The sequence below is a fragment of the Salmo salar genome, chromosome 15 (genome assembly GCF_965601325.2).
Source record: "Salmo salar chromosome 15, fSalSal1, whole genome shotgun sequence".
In the NCBI taxonomy this organism is placed as follows: Eukaryota; Metazoa; Chordata; class Actinopteri; order Salmoniformes; family Salmonidae; genus Salmo; species Salmo salar.
In genome coordinates, this window is record NC_138305.1 from 48,152,496 (window position 1) to 48,169,128 (window position 16,633).

General features: G+C 45.3%; 2 protein-coding genes and 1 long non-coding RNA gene across 4 annotated transcripts in view; 2 read left to right on the forward strand and 1 right to left on the reverse strand.

The window, feature by feature from the left end:
* Nucleotides 1–1,652: 1,652 nt before the first annotated feature.
* On the forward strand, nucleotides 1,653–11,088 carry LOC106571494 (microtubule cross-linking factor 3). The gene is made up of 9 exons (XM_014144656.3): nucleotides 1,653–2,236; nucleotides 2,955–3,179; nucleotides 3,391–3,549; nucleotides 3,627–3,695; nucleotides 3,820–4,089; nucleotides 4,284–4,658; nucleotides 4,846–5,466; nucleotides 5,740–6,057; nucleotides 10,954–11,088. Exons 1-8 carry the CDS (start codon nucleotides 2,090–2,092, stop codon nucleotides 5,848–5,850), a joined length of 1,977 nt encoding a protein of 658 aa, XP_014000131.1. The 5' UTR covers nucleotides 1,653–2,089; the 3' UTR covers nucleotides 5,851–6,057; nucleotides 10,954–11,088.
* LOC106571495 (uncharacterized) lies at nucleotides 11,084–14,924 on the forward strand. Of its 2 annotated transcripts, none has more exons than XM_045695767.2 (5): nucleotides 11,084–11,274; nucleotides 12,048–12,377; nucleotides 12,785–12,894; nucleotides 13,039–13,903; nucleotides 13,973–14,924. In XM_045695767.2, the coding sequence occupies exons 1-5, from the start codon at nucleotides 11,131–11,133 to the stop codon at nucleotides 14,228–14,230; spliced, it is 1,707 nt and encodes a 568-aa protein (XP_045551723.1). In that variant the 5' UTR covers nucleotides 11,084–11,130; the 3' UTR covers nucleotides 14,231–14,924. The 2 variants fall into 2 exon arrangements, with proteins under 2 accessions (XP_045551723.1, XP_014000133.1); XM_014144658.3 differs by having other exon boundaries at nucleotides 12,812–12,894.
* The window catches only part of LOC145860878 (uncharacterized), a 31,703-nt gene continuing 26,183 nt past the window's right edge, over nucleotides 11,114–16,633 (reverse strand). Inside the window, exon 3 of the long non-coding RNA XR_014380626.1 lies at nucleotides 11,114–11,244. This is a non-coding gene — a long non-coding RNA (uncharacterized LOC145860878). The remainder of the gene's footprint in view (nucleotides 11,245–16,633) is intronic.

A 16,633-nucleotide genomic window follows, 5' to 3' on the forward strand; every position in this document is an offset into this window, starting at 1 on the left:
CTCTTTCATCAACACCTTTTTTCTGTTCCCCCTCCACTATCACCCTTCCTCCTATGGGAAGAAGAGGGATCTACACGAGCCGAGCTCTAAGAGGATTCCATCAGGGTCACTTAACACAGGTCACTATAACCTGTACTGCACTTGTGCTCTTAGCACTGCTCTGGACTCACACTAACTCACACTACCTCCTAACCACAGATCTAGGATCAGATTACCTACCCAATCTTAGCCTTAACCATTGGGGGATAAACAAAAGATCTGACCCTGTATCAGTGTTGAGGGGGAAGTTCTAGCTACATCCAAACTCACACTTGTGTAAGCTTTACACACACACCACCCATGCTGTGATACTCTCATACAACCCCAGATTCAAACTATCTGTCACCTGTCTGTCTGCCTTTGCCTGTCTGTCCGTCTGTCCGTCTGTCACTCATCTCATTACCACTTATAACAACACCTTATTGTAACTAAGTTTGTTTATACAGTCAGTGTATCCTTGTCGGCAACCTGTCTGCACACACAGATGATCCCTTTATGAAGGTACTGATAGGTGGGTGGAGACCACCCTCCGATGGCCACAACATATCATTGCATGCACAATATGGGTTACTGAGTTCTTGAACTACTACCTAGGGATACTGGAGATACCTTGTAGCGGTTGGGAAAATAAGTAGAATACATTTGAAAGCAAAACAAAAACTATAGCCTATTCATTGTGTGCATGTTTTCAAGAAGTGTTGATGTAGACAGTAAAAAGGCTACAATGGGTTATTTACATTGGCCTGGAGAAAGATATTACATTGTTTGTTTCCTGGTTTGACGTTGACATCACCACGTCATGAATACTGTGTAGCTAGTCGTGCCCCTGCAGTGCCTTTTGTGTCAGCATCTCTCTAGCCCTTTAGCACTGGGCTGAACCTGCACTTTCTCTCGCGGTAAGAAGCCTCATTCAAATAACACAGTGCGTTTGTTGACCATCTGTAGCCTAATATATTAACTCATGTTAGGCTATGTGCCATCTTTATTGAACAAAAGTTACAGAACAGTACAAAACTCGCTATATATAAACTATGCATGTATACATTTAATTGTATCACTTGTAGCCTATCACTAGGCTATACATACTGAATAGTAGCCTAGCCTTGTATAGCCTAAGTTAGATTCCCATTTACCAATAAACAGAAGCCTATTGGCTTCGGGTCTTTTCCAAAGTCAATATTATTTCAATGTCACTCTGCAGACGTCATGTCCCTTTTGCAGCAAAGGCAACGATATGTTGTGCATTTCAGCCAGAATTTCCATTTAAATGTTGGAATGTTGGAACTGGTTGACCATCATATTTAATTGCAACTTTTATCAACCGGATAGACCTAATATATCAAGACTTATATTATGTCTTTATTATTGCCACAACTAACAATCATACTTTGCAGTCACTTTGAGATGGGCGAGTGGAAAAGTCAAGGCTGGTGGATGACACGACTGCCGCAAGCGGCGCTGCGGATTTTCCAGCGGCAGCAGCAGACAATAGCACAGGGAGGAGGCAGCATCGGGCTCCCTCTCCGGACAGAATCCGGGAATGCGCCTCAAAAATCAGCCCCAAAATCCTCCGGCAGTTCCAAAAATATAGTTTCAAAAGGAGGATCGAGGAATAAGGTAGTAAACGATGGGCTTAGGACCGCTGTCGTGAGGGAGAAGGAGATCGAGAGATGCGACGTTGCAGCTGTTTACCCAGATGGTGCTGAAACGGATGCTGTCAATGCCAACAGGGTGGATGCTAGCAGAGAAGAAGATACAGAGGAGATATTTCACCAGATTCTCAAACCCGTAGTTCGTCGTTAGGTGTATCCCTGCCACAAAGGCCTGTCTTCCCAACATATTGGGTCATACCGGCTCCAGCACCGCGTGTTTGGTGAAAGGGATAACGAAGAAGCGGGGAGGGGAGTCGGTGAAAGCTTCAGCGGGCTACTGCAGGGACAGAAGCGGGGAATACGTGGGCTGCGGGCCTTAGTCTGTGGAGCAAGGGTTGCTTGCTGACTGAACTCTGCACTTCCACCTACATAAGAAACTGAAGAGAAGCATCAGCAAGATGCACACGGCTGACAGCGCGGAGGCCGGGCCGGAGGCCGCGCCGGAGCCGTCTACAGGGACCATAGAGGCGGAGTTCGTGACACAGCAAGACGAGGGCCTTGAGGACGAACTGGAGAGACTGGTGGATGAGAATGAAGATCTAAAGGTTTGGCATCACTGACATCCAATAATATTCAATCTATACAAACACATTGTTTTTGCAGATCCAGTAACTGAACTGGTAGGCCACTTTTTGTTTGATAAGATTGAATTCAGGCCTATTCCGCAAAGTTTGGCATTACTAACATATGCTCATGTATTCCAATGTAATCTTATATATATTAGCAGAAGTGAAAAGGTAGGCTTATTTCGTGTTTGATAATAACACTGCAACTGAGATAGTATTAATATTCCATGCATATTCCCCGAGGTTTATTATTAAGGATATACTGGAAAACTGTATGTTGATACAATGAAGCAAGCTTATTTTTTTAGCCCACTGGGTAGGCCAAGTGAACAGTTGTTATTCTTTCTGTAACATTTGCAAAGAACTGATGTAGAAATGTGCCTAGTTCCCTTGGTTTGTTATTGATGCTTGCGAAAGCTAAATGATTTAGGTAGCCCTATAGCTACAAGGCAAACCCCTCTTCCCTATTCAGAACAATGAATGGCACCATCCTGTGTTTAGCCTACTTCTATTCATTGATTGACATAATAATGAATAAGACCCTATTGATCGGTTCAGATTAGCTTGTCCCTATTCAATTACATCATCTTCAGAGGACCTAAACACTCCAACAATGCCAATAATGCTGAAGCGTGAGCCCACGCCCCCTGTTGGCTACCAGTGCCTGATTGGCTGATCACTCATATTGATGTTCCAGATGGAGATCGAGGAGATGAGGACAGAGATGGATGAGATGCGTGACACCTTCTACGAGGAGGACACGTGCCAGCTGCAGGAAATGAGGCGCGAGCTGGAGCGAGCCAATAAGAACTGCCGGATCCTCCAGTACCGGCTGAGGAAGGCTGAGAGGAAGAAGCTGCGCTATGCCCAGACAGGAGAAATCGACGAGGAACTACTGAGGAGCCTGGAGCAGGACCTGAAGGTAGGGAGGGAGTGTGTGTGTGTGTGTGTGTGTGTGTGTGTGTGTGTGTGTGTGTGTGTGTGTGTGTGTGTGTGTGTGTGTGTGTGTGTGTGTGTGTGTCGGTAGGCTTGATGTTGAAACAAATTTTATTACTTGCTTAATGCACTGTCCATTCACCTCCATAATTAATTCAATCAACTTAAATCAATGTCCCTGATTCTGTTTAATGCAGGTAGCGAAGGATGTGTCTGTGAGACTGCACCATGAGCTGGAGAATGTGGAGGAGAAACGCACAAAGACAGAGGACGAAAACGAGAAACTGAGGCAGAAACTCATCGAGGTGGAGGTGACCAAACAGGTCCTTCAGAATGAGCTGGACAAAGTCAAGGAGGTAAGAACACTCACCCACATTATACAATCTATACAGCACATATTTTGCTGTAATACTCGTTATTCAATTCCCAACAGTCTCAGAAGAGAAGAGGAAGCAAGGAGGTTCAAAAGTCAGACAAGAAGTCTGCCCAGACCCCAACAGAGGTGAGGGATCACCATGAAATGCTTTTATAAAACAATAAAAAGTGTTTTTTCCAAACACGAGCGAGAGTTGTGTCTCCTGTACATCAGAACTGCATTATCTTCCTTCCAATTCCCCTTCTCTCAGGATGACAACGATGATCTCAAGTGCCAGCTGGCCTTCATCAAGGAAGAGGCTGTGTTGTTGAGGAAGAAGACAGCTAAGATCGACAAGGAGAAGGACCGTCTGGAGGCGGAGCTACAGAAGTACCGCTCCTTCTACGGGGACCTGGACAGCCCCCACCCCAAGGGTGAGGCCTGGGGACCCCCCACCACCCGTGAGTCCGAGTTGAAGCTGCGTCTGCGCCTGGTGGAGGAGGAGGCTAACATCCTGGGGAGGAAGATCGTGGAGCTGGAGGTGAGAGATACAGGATGTGATGCAGTGTTTGATGTAGGTTATGACATGAAAGAGACCAGGAAATAAGTTTGCACATGGGAACACAACTGTTCCAAGCATTTCTGCCTGTTCTGTTCAGAAGGTGCCTACAGAGAGAGGAAGATAGTGATTCATAACATAACTGACCAATCCGTCTTCATGTCATGTGTTTCCAGGTGGAGAACCGGGGTCTGAGGGCGGAGCTGGACGACCTCAGGGGTGAAGGGGAGGTAGAAGGCGGGTCCGGTGGGGGGGCTGTTGGCGGGATGGGGGCGGGCCGGGGTCATGGGGAGGCTATGACAGAGCTGAGGCAGCAGCTGCAGCTGGTGGAGGACGAGGCAGAGCTCCTGAGGAGGAACCTGTCCGACGCTGAGGATCACAACAAGAGAGTGACGGGAGAACTCAACAAGCTCAGGTTTAAGGCCGGGACCCACGAGGGAGGGGCAAGGCATGGAGGAGGGGCGGCAGGAGGAGTATGTTCGGAGAAGGCAGAGGCACTGCAGGAGGAACTGAAGACGGCCCGGTTACAGATTAATGATCTCAGTGGGAAGGTGAGTCAGTCTTCCACATTTGTTTTTCTGGTTTATTTCTGTGACCTTTAACATATATTGAAAGTCAAAATTGCTGTACAGACAATATGGTAAACAAAAAGGTATCACTAGAATCAAAAATGAAAACAAAGATCAAACGTCATAAACATATCATGCCTCATTCAGCCAGTCCTATTCTCTCTCCCAGGTGATGCAGCTGCAGTATGAGAAGCGTGTTCTGCTCTCCAACATGCAGCGTTACGACCTGGCCTCCCACCTGGCCCTAAGGGGGGGCATCAGCCCTCGGGACAGTGATGCAGAGAGTGATGCAGGAGGGACCGGACCAAGCGGGCGCCGTGAAAGCGATGATGATGACTCCTCCTCTCGCCTCCTGCCCCCGCACCGCAAACGCGAGGGCCCAGTGGGCGGGGAGAGTGACTCGGACGAGGTGCGGAACCAAACCCGCTGCCTCACGCCTACCCGGGGTCTATATACCCCACCCCCTGAGACCGCCGCCCGCTTCCTGCCCCGCAACCTACGGGATCGCCAGCAGATGATTGACATTCGAGTGGAGGCGGAGCGTCTTGGCAGGACCATCGACCGGCTCATCGCCGACACGGCAACTATCATCGCAGAGGCACGGGTGTACGTTTCCAACAGCGACCTGTATGGGCGGGGTGAGGAGGAGGAGGAGGGCGGGAGGATCAGGGAGCATGAGCTGCTGTACAGGATCAATGCCCAGATGAAGGCCTTCAGGAAGGAGCTACAGGGCTTCATAGACAGACTGGAGGTGCCCAAACCTGAGGACAGGGAGGAGGAACCACTGTCGGTAAGTGTGTGTGTGTGTGTGTGTGTGTGTGTGTGTGTGTGTGTGTGTGTGTGTGTGTGTGTGTGTGTGTGTGTGCGCGTGTGTTTTTATGTGTGTTTCTTAATTAAAGAGATGTAGACTTGACCATGCCTGCTTGGCTGTATCAGCATAGTCTCTTCACTCGTCCGTCACCATTAAATATTCTGCTGACTTTATTCTCCTTCTTTCTCTGACCCTATTTTCCCTCTCGTTTCCCCTCCGTTGACACTCATGTTCTTTTCATCCTCTGCCCAGATGTTTCAGCCCATCATTTTACTCATCCTCATTCTAGTCTTATTCTCCTCCCACTCCTATGCCACCATCTTTAAACTTGTCTTTCTGTTTACCCTTTTCTTCGTCCTGTGATCCCGCCTCCCTCAATAGCATAGCCGCATCCTTTGTTTGTTTGTTTCTGTTATTTTTTTTAACATTTGTTGCCAAGGTCACCGAACGTACAGGAGCCTCCCTCTTCAAGCACAGGTCACAGTCACATAACAGGATATATGCTTAGGTTCAACACTGGAGACTACTTTTCCCACCACCCACCACTTCCTTCATCACCCCCAAGAAAAGGTGAGTTAGCATAACATCTGTTTTGCCCAATTCCAAAATCAAATCCTATAGCCATAGTCCCTACCTGCAAAGAAATGTTGTAGCCTATAGGTAGGCCACCATCATGTGGTAGTATATAAGAAATGTAGACCTACAATCTGATAGGAAAGGTGGAGTTTCCTCCTCATTGCTTACAAAAGTGTAAAAGATCAGATTTTAACCAAACATGTAAATAGTGGTGATTCAGAACCATGGCCAAAGACAATCAGAATTCCGATTCAGCACCTGTACAGCGTGGACAGCGACAATGCAAACGAAGAATGTTTGCCCTTAACTCGGCGTTTCCCAAACTCAGTCCTCGGGACTCCAAGAGGTGCACGATTTTTGTCCTAACACTACATAGCTGATTTTTGTCCTAACACTACATAGCTGATTTTTGTCCTAACACTACATAGCTGATTTTTGTCCTAACACTACATAGCTGATTTTTGTCCTAACACTACATAGCTGATTTTTGTCCTAACACTACATAGCTGATTCAAATGATAAAAGCTTGATTGATTGTTGATTATTTGAATCAGCTGTGAAGTGTTAGGGCAAAAAACAAAAAGTGCACCCGAGGACCGATTTTGTCAAACCCTGCCCTAACTATTTGATACGGGCTCTGCAGAAGTCTGGGCATTCATACTTCTTGCGCTTTAATGCGGAGCTATATGGAGTCCTCTGCATTGTTACAACATTTGAGAGGCGCATGGCATGGCTCTGGAGGCTTCGCAACTGCGTCACACCATCCATACGACGCCTCTGACCACATTTTCAGATCAAGCATAACTTGGCTCATAGTCTGAGGATTCCCACATTCCTATCCACACCAAATATATTTTGGTTTTGAGCTATCAGATGCCTTTTGCAACACACTGTTTATGTCGACAAGTGCCCATCATGTCAGTGAACTATTTGGGTCTGAACCTAATGGGGGTCGCATGACGCGGGTGATGATACTGTGCAACCTTCATCAACAGCAATGGCAATGTCAAAATAAATAAACTGTAAAATAGTAGTGAAATTGGAGTAAAGTACCTGCCAACGCGCCAGATATCAAGTTTTTCGAAAAAAACGAATTAAAATAATGTTACCGCAGGTGTCACATATAGGCTACATTTTGGCAATCAAAATTGTAAACAAATAAGAGTAGTTTGGAGTCACAAAACGAAATCTGCCAAGCACCCCAAAGCGGAGTAGCAACAGGAGTGCCTATTGGCTCAGAGCTCGGCAGCTGAAATAGCTATGCAAACAGTTTCCCTCTCTACATTGCTTTTTAATTATAGATAGGATGCGAGTGACGACAGTCGTCCCATCGAGACCTCAAATGCTGGAATAAATTTGACATTAAGATACTTGATCTTGGCTCCAGTGATGCGACGTAAATACGAGGTGCACTATAAAGCCTGGGTCCCCCTCTGGAACATAAGTTGTTTACCCTGAAAAAAGGTACCTGCTCTGGACATAACCCTGCCCAGGCTTGACAAGAGAGGGCTCCTTTAAAATCCAATCCGCGGGACTTTACGTAATAGAACAGAGGCACAAAGCGAAGATTTCGCAACAAGGGGATTGACTCTCGAGCCGTGGAAGCGCAGCCGCCACCGGGCAAACAGAGGGTCTGAAGAGGTTCACCGTGAATACCTTGGCTAGACTGAAATCAGAATGAATTATCTGCCACTGCGATATATCCTCAGCGATTAACAATACAATCGTCAAGGAGAATATTTAACAGCCAGGTAAGGCCACATGAAGAAGTTCATATTTAAATGTATTTTATTTTATGGATATGGATATGGAGAGTTCCATTAAGTTTTGTTTTACGCATCTCTACAACTTGGGCTTCTAACAATAATTGGACATAATCATTGGACAAAGCACTTAATAAGGACAAGTAGTAAAATATAACATTGCAGATCCACTGTGGGCTTGATGTATTGGGTCACATTTGATGAACCTCTGCCTCCCCTTTGGTGCTTTTTCTTTTACGCACCACCAAATAGGTTACATTGGGTCATGAGGGAATATATTTATCATAGGCCTATTAATATTCAAAACACACGCCATGCGTATTTATTCTCTCTCTCGCTCTTTCTCTCTATCGCTCTCCAAGTTCTCGATGCATAGTTACAGGTTTGTATTATAAACATATCCGTACTCTTACATCACAAGATGACTGGTTGGTGTTCGGGTACTTTCGAGGTGGTAAAAGCACATAATATATAACATTCGGTGATAGCAAACCATCGGCCTTCTAAAATTACCTGATGTACTGTAATACATCAATAAAGCGGTAGGCCTACGGAAACCCGTTTAAGCCAAGCCAATACGCGCCACTATGCAGCATTATGGCCAATTTTCGAGAGGTGAGTTGGCCATGCAGCATGCAGCCGAGTGCGAAATGAACTTATCGTTTAGCGATGACACGGTGGGCACACATTTCCATTGTTCGCAACGTGTAACTGACAGGGGCGAAAATCTGATATCCACTTTGGAGGGGACAATTACATGAAATTTTCTCAAGAGCAATTCCTGAGGGGGACACCAAAAGTAGTGCTGTAACACATAGCCTACATTGTAATATGGTAAATGTATATTGAGGAACCAAAGAAATAAGGTGTTTGCCGTACTCCTAACTACCGGTACCCAAAACTACACAACTAATCACAACAGCAATACCATTGCCTTTAACAAATCTTAGTTCAGTCACCAGTTTAAGTTGAGAGTGGGGGTATCCATGGCATTTTCCAATTATGTTCCTATTTTACAAGTCAAAAAAATTGAGAACCTTTCATAATGTTACCAAACAAAGACTCAACAAACTTACCTGAGACTCCCTGTCTCTGCCAGTCTGTCTCTGCATATCTGTCCCCAACTCTGCTGTCTGTGTGCCATCTGTTGCCTGCTCTGCCTAATGACATCATTGTGAAACATTTCCATTAGAATTTCATTTCTTTCTTATGAACATTTTATCAACTAGTCTTTGAGATATTAGGCTACTAGGGTTCTTACTATGCGTTTTGGTGTATTGAAAAATACTCTGATGTCCGTCTTTTATTTTTCTGCCATTTTTCTACCTGGCTGGCTGGCTGGCTACACACACAGTGTGTAGGTTATTTACAGTAGGAGATGGGCTTCTATCATCTTCAATCATTCTATTTGGGCTTCGATCTAAAAGGTAGCTAGCAAATGTGAAACAGATTAAAATGACAAGAGTTGACAGCTGTATGAGTTCACCATTTACACAACATATGCTGCAACATTTTGTAATTTTAATAGTTTGTTTCATATTGGCTGGCTTCCAACAATAGCTGAATTTGCAAAGCTAGCGAGCACCAATTCAGTTTCAGTGGTGTTTGCTATAATCTTTGCTACCCGGGTTAAATAAAGGTGAAATAAAATAAATAAATAAAAGTTCCCTTGCGACAATTTAGCGCTTGCAACGAGACCATTAAATATATTTAAGACAATGGTAGAAGAGAGTGTAGTTCTGTTCAGTTTGGACTTCAGTTTATCACTAACCTTATCACAGGGACTTTGAAGCACTAACTTACATCATCTGCATGCTGATTCCATCTTTGACGACGCCACATAAATGGAATAGGTACTAGCTAGCTTAATAGTTAATATTTGCGCGCTAGCTCTGCATATTCAGCTAGTGTGTGTGTGCGCGATTGACTGGATGAACCTCACGGCAGTTACGTGCAAACTAAGGAACTGGCAGTGGATCAAATCATTGTGAGGCAAAGGGCGGGGGGGTCACAATCTTTTGAAACTTAAAAACGCGCTATTAAGTGTCTATAATCAGCACAATTGCTTTCATTGCATATTATTAATATTATTTAAATTACATAGTTATGTTTCAGTGATATATTGGGGGGGACAAATCATATTTTTCCCAGGATGGGGGGGTCGTGTCCCCCCCGTCCCCCCCGGTATTTCCGCCCCTGGTAACTGAAGGCGTAGAAGAAATGCGTCCTGCGGGTAACCTGTACGTGTTGAATAGTTGGGGGGTTGTATTCGACATACACCCCACTTTTGAAAAATGGGGAATATGTCCTCATTAAAATGGGCCATGGCTGCAGATTGGAAGGTTTCCAAAGTTCCATTATAGAAAATTGGGACAGAGCGAAGGGTTGGAGCAGAGAGGATAGTGACCAACAGCCAAATAGTGAGGTTGTCACACTACACCAGGCCTTCCTTGGCATGTGTCACATAGGTATCTTAAATGACTATGAAATATGGCTGGGAATACAGAGGGCTTGCCCAAAATGCTTTGAATCTTTCCACGAAATCCACAAAATGTGTATTTATTCAGATTAGATTCAGATTGTGTAATAGTCATATGTACAGGGTTTCAGGTGTGATTGCAGGGTACAGTACAAATCTTAGGCTTCGAGCTCCAACATGCAGGACTAGTGAAATATAATAATTAAAATAGTAATAAAAACAATAAAAATAGCACTATATACATAATAACAACTGGAACTGTGGCAGTGATGAATAAATAAATGACCATTGGGGTGGAGGCAGAGTATAGACTGTTGAGGGAGTGAGGTGGAATGACCATAGGGGGAGCAGCAGCATTACCATTGAGTGAAATAAAAATAGAAAATTACATATTTACAACTGCAACAGTGATGAATGTCATTGGGGTGGGGGTACAGTAAAGTCTGTTGGGGGGGCAGGAGAAAGAATGTCCATGGGGGAGTAGCAGGTAAGGTAAGTGAGAGTTGAGGGGGGGGCGGGGGTAGCAGGGAGAATGTCCATGGCGAGTAGACCCTTTGAGTCCATTTGTTTACTGGTTGACTAATGTACTCTAGTTCTCCCATGTCTTATCGTCCACAATAATCATCTCCATCCTCTCTTCCTTTGCAGTGTTCCGCTAACATTTCCACACCTTGGTGACCCCTTCTAGACAGAAAGACAAAAAGCTAGGAAGTTGAAAAAGAAAGGAAGTTAGGAAGTTTAAACAGAAGAAGGAAGAAGAAGTTGTGGTGGAAGAAAAGAAAGTTGTGACAGGAAGTAAAAAGTTGCTGCAGGAAGCGGCCCAAAATGGCGGCCACAGAACTGCAGCGCGGTCTGGAGAAGGCTGGGCGGGGCTGGGGAACAGAGAAGGTGGAGCTTCTGGACAGCTTCGACTCAGAGATGCAGGAATGGGAGGACCAGCTGCAGGACATGCAGAGGAAGATAGAGGAGGTGAGTGGTCAACCATGGTCAGATGCGTTCCATCAAGGTCTAAAATAAAGTAAAACATCATCCAAATACATGGGATAGTCCAAACATGGTCCGACATGCTCAAGCACAGTTCTGACACAGTCAAACAAGATCCTAGGTAGAGTAACATTACCTGAAATGGGGTATCAGTAGTGTGAACATTTTCACTTTGAGATAGTGTCTTTCTCGTCTCGCAACCTTGGTCTTCCCTGAAGAGTGTTTAACTGGTTGTGTGTGTGTGTGTGTGTGTGTGTGTGTGTGTGTGTGTGTGTGTGTGTGTGTGTGTGTGTGTGGTATAATAATGTTGGAACCACACCCCTTCTTGAGACCCCATGTCCCCTCTGGAGTAATGATACAGACAGATATTAACAAGCTAATTAAACTGTGATGTGCTGACAGACAGTCAGAACACTGTGAAAGATGATATTGGTGAATGCATTAAAGCTTAAAATAGCGACGCAAGCACACGCTCCCTCCAACTGGCATCACAAATGTGTAGATTATAAAAATAGTTGGGTTGTGTAACTATTTTGGGATGGTTATATGGATTGCGTAAACAAGGTTGACATTGTCGTAGGTACAGACTTGTTTTGTGTACATATTGTCTTGTATCTTTATGTACGTTTAGGTTTTGGAACACGCCTAAGTTGTAAGTGTAAATAATTAGTCTAACTGGGGAATACAACTATTCCAACTTGTGTTCACGTTGTGAAAGTAGGTTTTTGACAACCATAATGTTTATGCTCCTATTTCAGCTTTACAATGAGGTGCAGGCTCGTAGAGGGGGAAATGATGTCACCATGGACAACAGCAAAAATGATAGGATGCACCATGGCAATGGCTTCTGTGACCTGCCTGGCAGCCATAGCAACAGAACCAAGGACCACCCCAGAGCTGTTGTTGTGCCAAATCACTGTAGCAATGGTTGTAGTCACGGCCCCAATGGTTACGGCGAACCCGTCAACCATCAGATTGGTGGCTATTATCCAAATTGCAACGGTGCGGTGGAACTTGAAGACTTGTTGCAGGATTATCTTGGACATGGTCACGGAAAGACCTGGAAGACCAACTCAGCTCTCAACAATGTGAGTAGCTACAGTAACTAAGGATTAAAGTTGATAGGCAGCCCCGTCCAAAAAACAATCTTTACCCTATGTCTCACCCCATTGGTGTTTGCAGATCCGAAAGAATCTGATGGGTGGAAGCAATATGGTAGAAACTCCACTTAGCTCATTGGAAGACTAGATGGGGCCACCACCATATTTATTATACCTATATTGTTCACTTCAAGTCTTCAAAACATTTGAGGGGCAGGGCCTAAGCAGGGTTGTTTTCAGTAATAAACATTTAAATAGATTACATGTAACTGGCACGTGTCAATACTCCGCTGGAAAAAGCATCAGCCATGCCAGTGTGGCTGTATAGCTGAATTTGATATACTGTATCTTTGCTAGTTGCACTATTCTACATCAATGATTATTTCTCCTCCCAGGTAACCCTTGTCCCACTTCTCTCTCAGCATCTGAAGGAGATCACTAGAGGGAGCCAGGATCAGTCTGTGCACCAGGATGCGATGAAGAGGAGGCCCGTTGAGAATGATAGGTAAGAAGGACATCCACAGACCTCACTGATACTGAGATGACAAGATCATTTTGAGAAGATCATTTAGAGAGTAAAATCCACCTATACGATTTAGTATTTGAGTTATTTTACTCATTGAGTTATTTGCTTGTTAATCTGTTTTAGGATTGCTCAGGTGCGGTTTGCGGACGAGGAGGCTGAGAACAGGAAGAACAGAGTGTCACACAGAAAGAGTTCCCCCTGCAGGGACCTTAACAAGCCCCCTCTTAGACAGAGAGAAGGCCCTCCCGTACCCCCGCGCTCCACCTCCCAGGTGGCCTCATCTGAGACTTCCCCAGCCCTCGACAGAAAGTCCCACCCCCCGGGGGTCCTTGTGGACAAGAAGTGTGGTAGCCCCTCGGTTCTCAGGAAGTTTGGGGCCATGCTCCAGAAGAACGAGGGGAAAACCCTCACCAACACCGGTGTGGTGACCAACCAGGTGCCTATCGAGAACAAGTGCCCCACCCCCGTCTGTCAGCGCAAAGAGCTGGGCGACAGCAGGGCGCCTGGGCGCTTGCCTGTCCAGAAATGCCAGGCGGATTCCATCATGCTTACAGTGGAGATGGACCCCAGCAAAGAACGAGGATCTGGTGGGGCAGTGAGAGACTATAGGAGAGAGAGCCAGCTTGGTGAGGGTAGAGGCACCTCAATGGGTAGCTATGCTCACCCTAAAGGACCCCAGGCAGGGCGTCAGAGGAGGACCGAGGCCAAAGCAAGGGCCCTCGGAGGGGCAGACAGAGAGACAGACATTGGTCTTGTCCAGGGCGAGAGGGCCAGGAGGCCTGCATACCAGCCTAGGGAGCCCATACTGGACTACAGGAACTTGAGTGGGTCCCATGTTGGAGCTCAGAGGATTCAGAGGGGAGGGCCAGTTGCAGGTCAGAATAAGGACGATGGACTCATTGAGCTTCTGGATATGCTGGACATCGAGCACGAGTACAACTCCAGCCCCCGAGCCACAAAGACTGCCTACAGAAAGGACACACAGAAGGTGAGATAGGCATAGCAAACACACAAACACACAGTCTTGATCTAACCCACTCTTATCGTCTCTTTCCAGGTGAGCCCAGCCGAGTTGTCCCCAGCAACCCCGTCACTGAACTTCTCTCGTCCTGCCCGCCCAGCCAATCAACGCCCTCCATCCAGGTGGGCTAGCTGTGCTCCCACTGCCTTGATCTCTGCCCCCTCCGGTCCAATGTCCCGCGCCCCAAGCCCCTTGGCACACACCCCTAGCCCCATAGCAAGAACCCCAAGCCCCGCCCTAAAGCAGCAATCTTTCTGCTCCTATTTGCTCCACACCGAGACTGTCATCATGTGAGAGACATGTTCCCCGACCCCCTTTTAACCCCGCCTCCCCTCCCCCAAATCAACCCCACAGGACTCGGATGATATAGTCTGCCCTCTCTGGAAATACTAAAGACTGTTCTTTCTATCCGTCTTGAAAAAAAGTGCTTGAAGAGATTTTCTATGAGATTACTTAGAATGACTTACACATATAAGAAACAAAATGGTTGACTCCTATTCAGTCTCCAGTGTTAGTGTGGCCTTCCTTTCTCCTGTGCCAAACTTCTTTACTTTTTGTTTTTTTCACTCTCTTTTACTTCCCTTTCTTATATTCTTTCGTTTTCTCTTTCTTTTTTATTGATGATTTTTGGATTGCTGTGTATAATGCGATACAGCATGGCCCCCTTACTTGCGTGTCCCTGTATGTATGTGTGTGTGTGTGTGTGTGTGTGTGTGTGTGTGTGTGTGTGTGTGTGTGTGTGTGTGTGTGTGTCAATCCTAATGAGTGCCATGTTGGCTTGTTTTTAAAAGCGAGTTGGCCGTGTCCTGTCACCACAGCAGCAACATGCTAACTGTCTATAGTGTGTTTTACTGTGTCATATTATCACAATAACGAATTTGAAAATGTTCACGTAACCATAGTAAGACATACAGTTATGACTATGTAATGCTTCTGCTGTCCTTTTTTCTCTCTTGATAATAAATAAACACGACAGTGCTTTAACAAACAGAGTTCGTCTATCTGTAGAAGTCTTGTTTGATGACTTATTTAATTGGTTGGGGGTGACGGGGTGTAGCTACTTTCATGTACCGACACTACAGAGATTCACTACCATGTTTACCCCATACTGAAAAAGTAATATATCGGAATATGGTTCAATAAAATAGAAAAATATTTAAGTACAGTACCAGTCAAAGTGTGGACACATCTACTCATTCCAGGGTTTTTCTTAATTTTTACTATTTTCTACAATGTAGAATGATAGTGAAGACATCAAAACTATGAAATAACACATGGAATCATGTAGTAAGCAGAAAAGGGTTAAACAAATCAACATTTATTTTGTATTTGAGATACTTCAAGGTAGCCTTGATGACAGCTTTGCACACTGTTCGCATTCTCTCAACCAGCTTCATGAGGTAGATACCTGGAATGCATTTCAATTAACTGTTGTGCCTTGTTAAAAGTTAATTTGTGGAATGTCTTTCCTTCTTAATGCGTTTGAGCCAATCAGTTGTGTTGTGACAAGGTAGGGGGGGTATACAGAAGATAGCCCTATTTGGTAAAATACCAAGTCCATATTATGGCAAGAACAATTCAAATTATCACAGCTCAGGCTAAGACCCAGTTGCAGACACAGGAGGCAGATAGTACGAGTCTCAGAGTTGATTAAAGTTCAAGGGGGAGGCAAAAGGTAAGTCTAGGTAGGAAAAGGGTCGTAATCCAAATCAGAGTCAGGCAGGTACAGGATGGCGGGCAGGGTCAGGGCAGACAGACAGACAGGTCAGAACTGGGAAGACTAAGAAAAACAAAAACTAGAGCACAGGAAACACGGGAACATGCTAGTAGGACTTGATGGGACAATACAAACTGGAAAGACAAACTGAAAACACAGGTATAAATACACAGGGAATAATGAGGGGAAATGGGAGACACCTGGTGGGGGGTGCAGACAAGCCCAAAGACAGGTGAAACGGATCAGGGTGTGACACAACTGGCTCTCATGAGGACCGCCACAGGAAAGGAAGACCCAGAGTTACCTCTGCTGCAGAGGATAAGTTCATTAGAGTTACCAGCCGCAGAAATTGCAGCCCAAATAAATGCTTCACAGAGTTCAAGTAACAGACACATCTCAACATCAACTGTTCAGAGGAGACTGTGTGAATCAGGCCTTCATGGTCGAATTGCTGCAAAGAAACCACTACTAAAGGACACCAATAAGAAGAATAGACTTGCTTGGGCCAATAAACATGAGCAATGGACATTAGACCGGTGGAAATCTGTCCTTTGGTCTGATGAGTCCAAATTCGAGATTTTTGGTTCCAACTGCCGTGTCTTTATGAGATGCAGAGTAGGTGAACAGATGATCTCCGCATGTGTGGTTCCCACTGTGTAGCATGGAGGAGGAGGTGTGATGGTGTGGGGGTGCTTTGCTGGTAACACAGTCTGTGATTTATTTAGGATTCAAGGCACACTTAACCAGCATGGCTACCACAGCATTCTGCAGCGATACGCCATCCCATCTGGTTTGTGCTTTGTGGGAATGGCTGTGTAAGGGCTATTTGACCAAGAGTGTGCAAAGCTGTCATCAAGGCAAAGGGTGGCTACTTTGAAGAATCTCAAATATAAAATATATTTTGATTTATTTAACACTTTTTTGGTTACTACATGATTCCATATGTGTTATTTCATAGTTTTGATGTCTTCACTATTATT

Bases quoted from the DNA above. Each gene is read 5' to 3' on its own strand.
- LOC106571494 (XM_014144656.3), top strand. From the start codon at position 2,090: ATGCACACGGCTGACAGCGCGGAGGCCGGGCCGGAGGCCGCGCCGGAG. The intron at 3,180-3,390 runs GTAGGGAGGGAG...TGTTTAATGCAG, and splicing joins GCCTGGAGCAGGACCTGAAG to GTAGCGAAGGATGTGTCTGT. The intron at 3,696-3,819 runs GTGAGGGATCAC...CCCTTCTCTCAG, and splicing joins CTGCCCAGACCCCAACAGAG to GATGACAACGATGATCTCAA.
- LOC106571495 (XM_045695767.2), top strand. From the start codon at position 11,131: ATGGCGGCCACAGAACTGCAGCGCGGTCTGGAGAAGGCTGGGCGGGGC. The intron at 12,378-12,784 runs GTGAGTAGCTAC...TTCTCCTCCCAG, and splicing joins CCAACTCAGCTCTCAACAAT to GTAACCCTTGTCCCACTTCT. The intron at 13,904-13,972 runs GTGAGATAGGCA...GTCTCTTTCCAG, and splicing joins ACAGAAAGGACACACAGAAG to GTGAGCCCAGCCGAGTTGTC.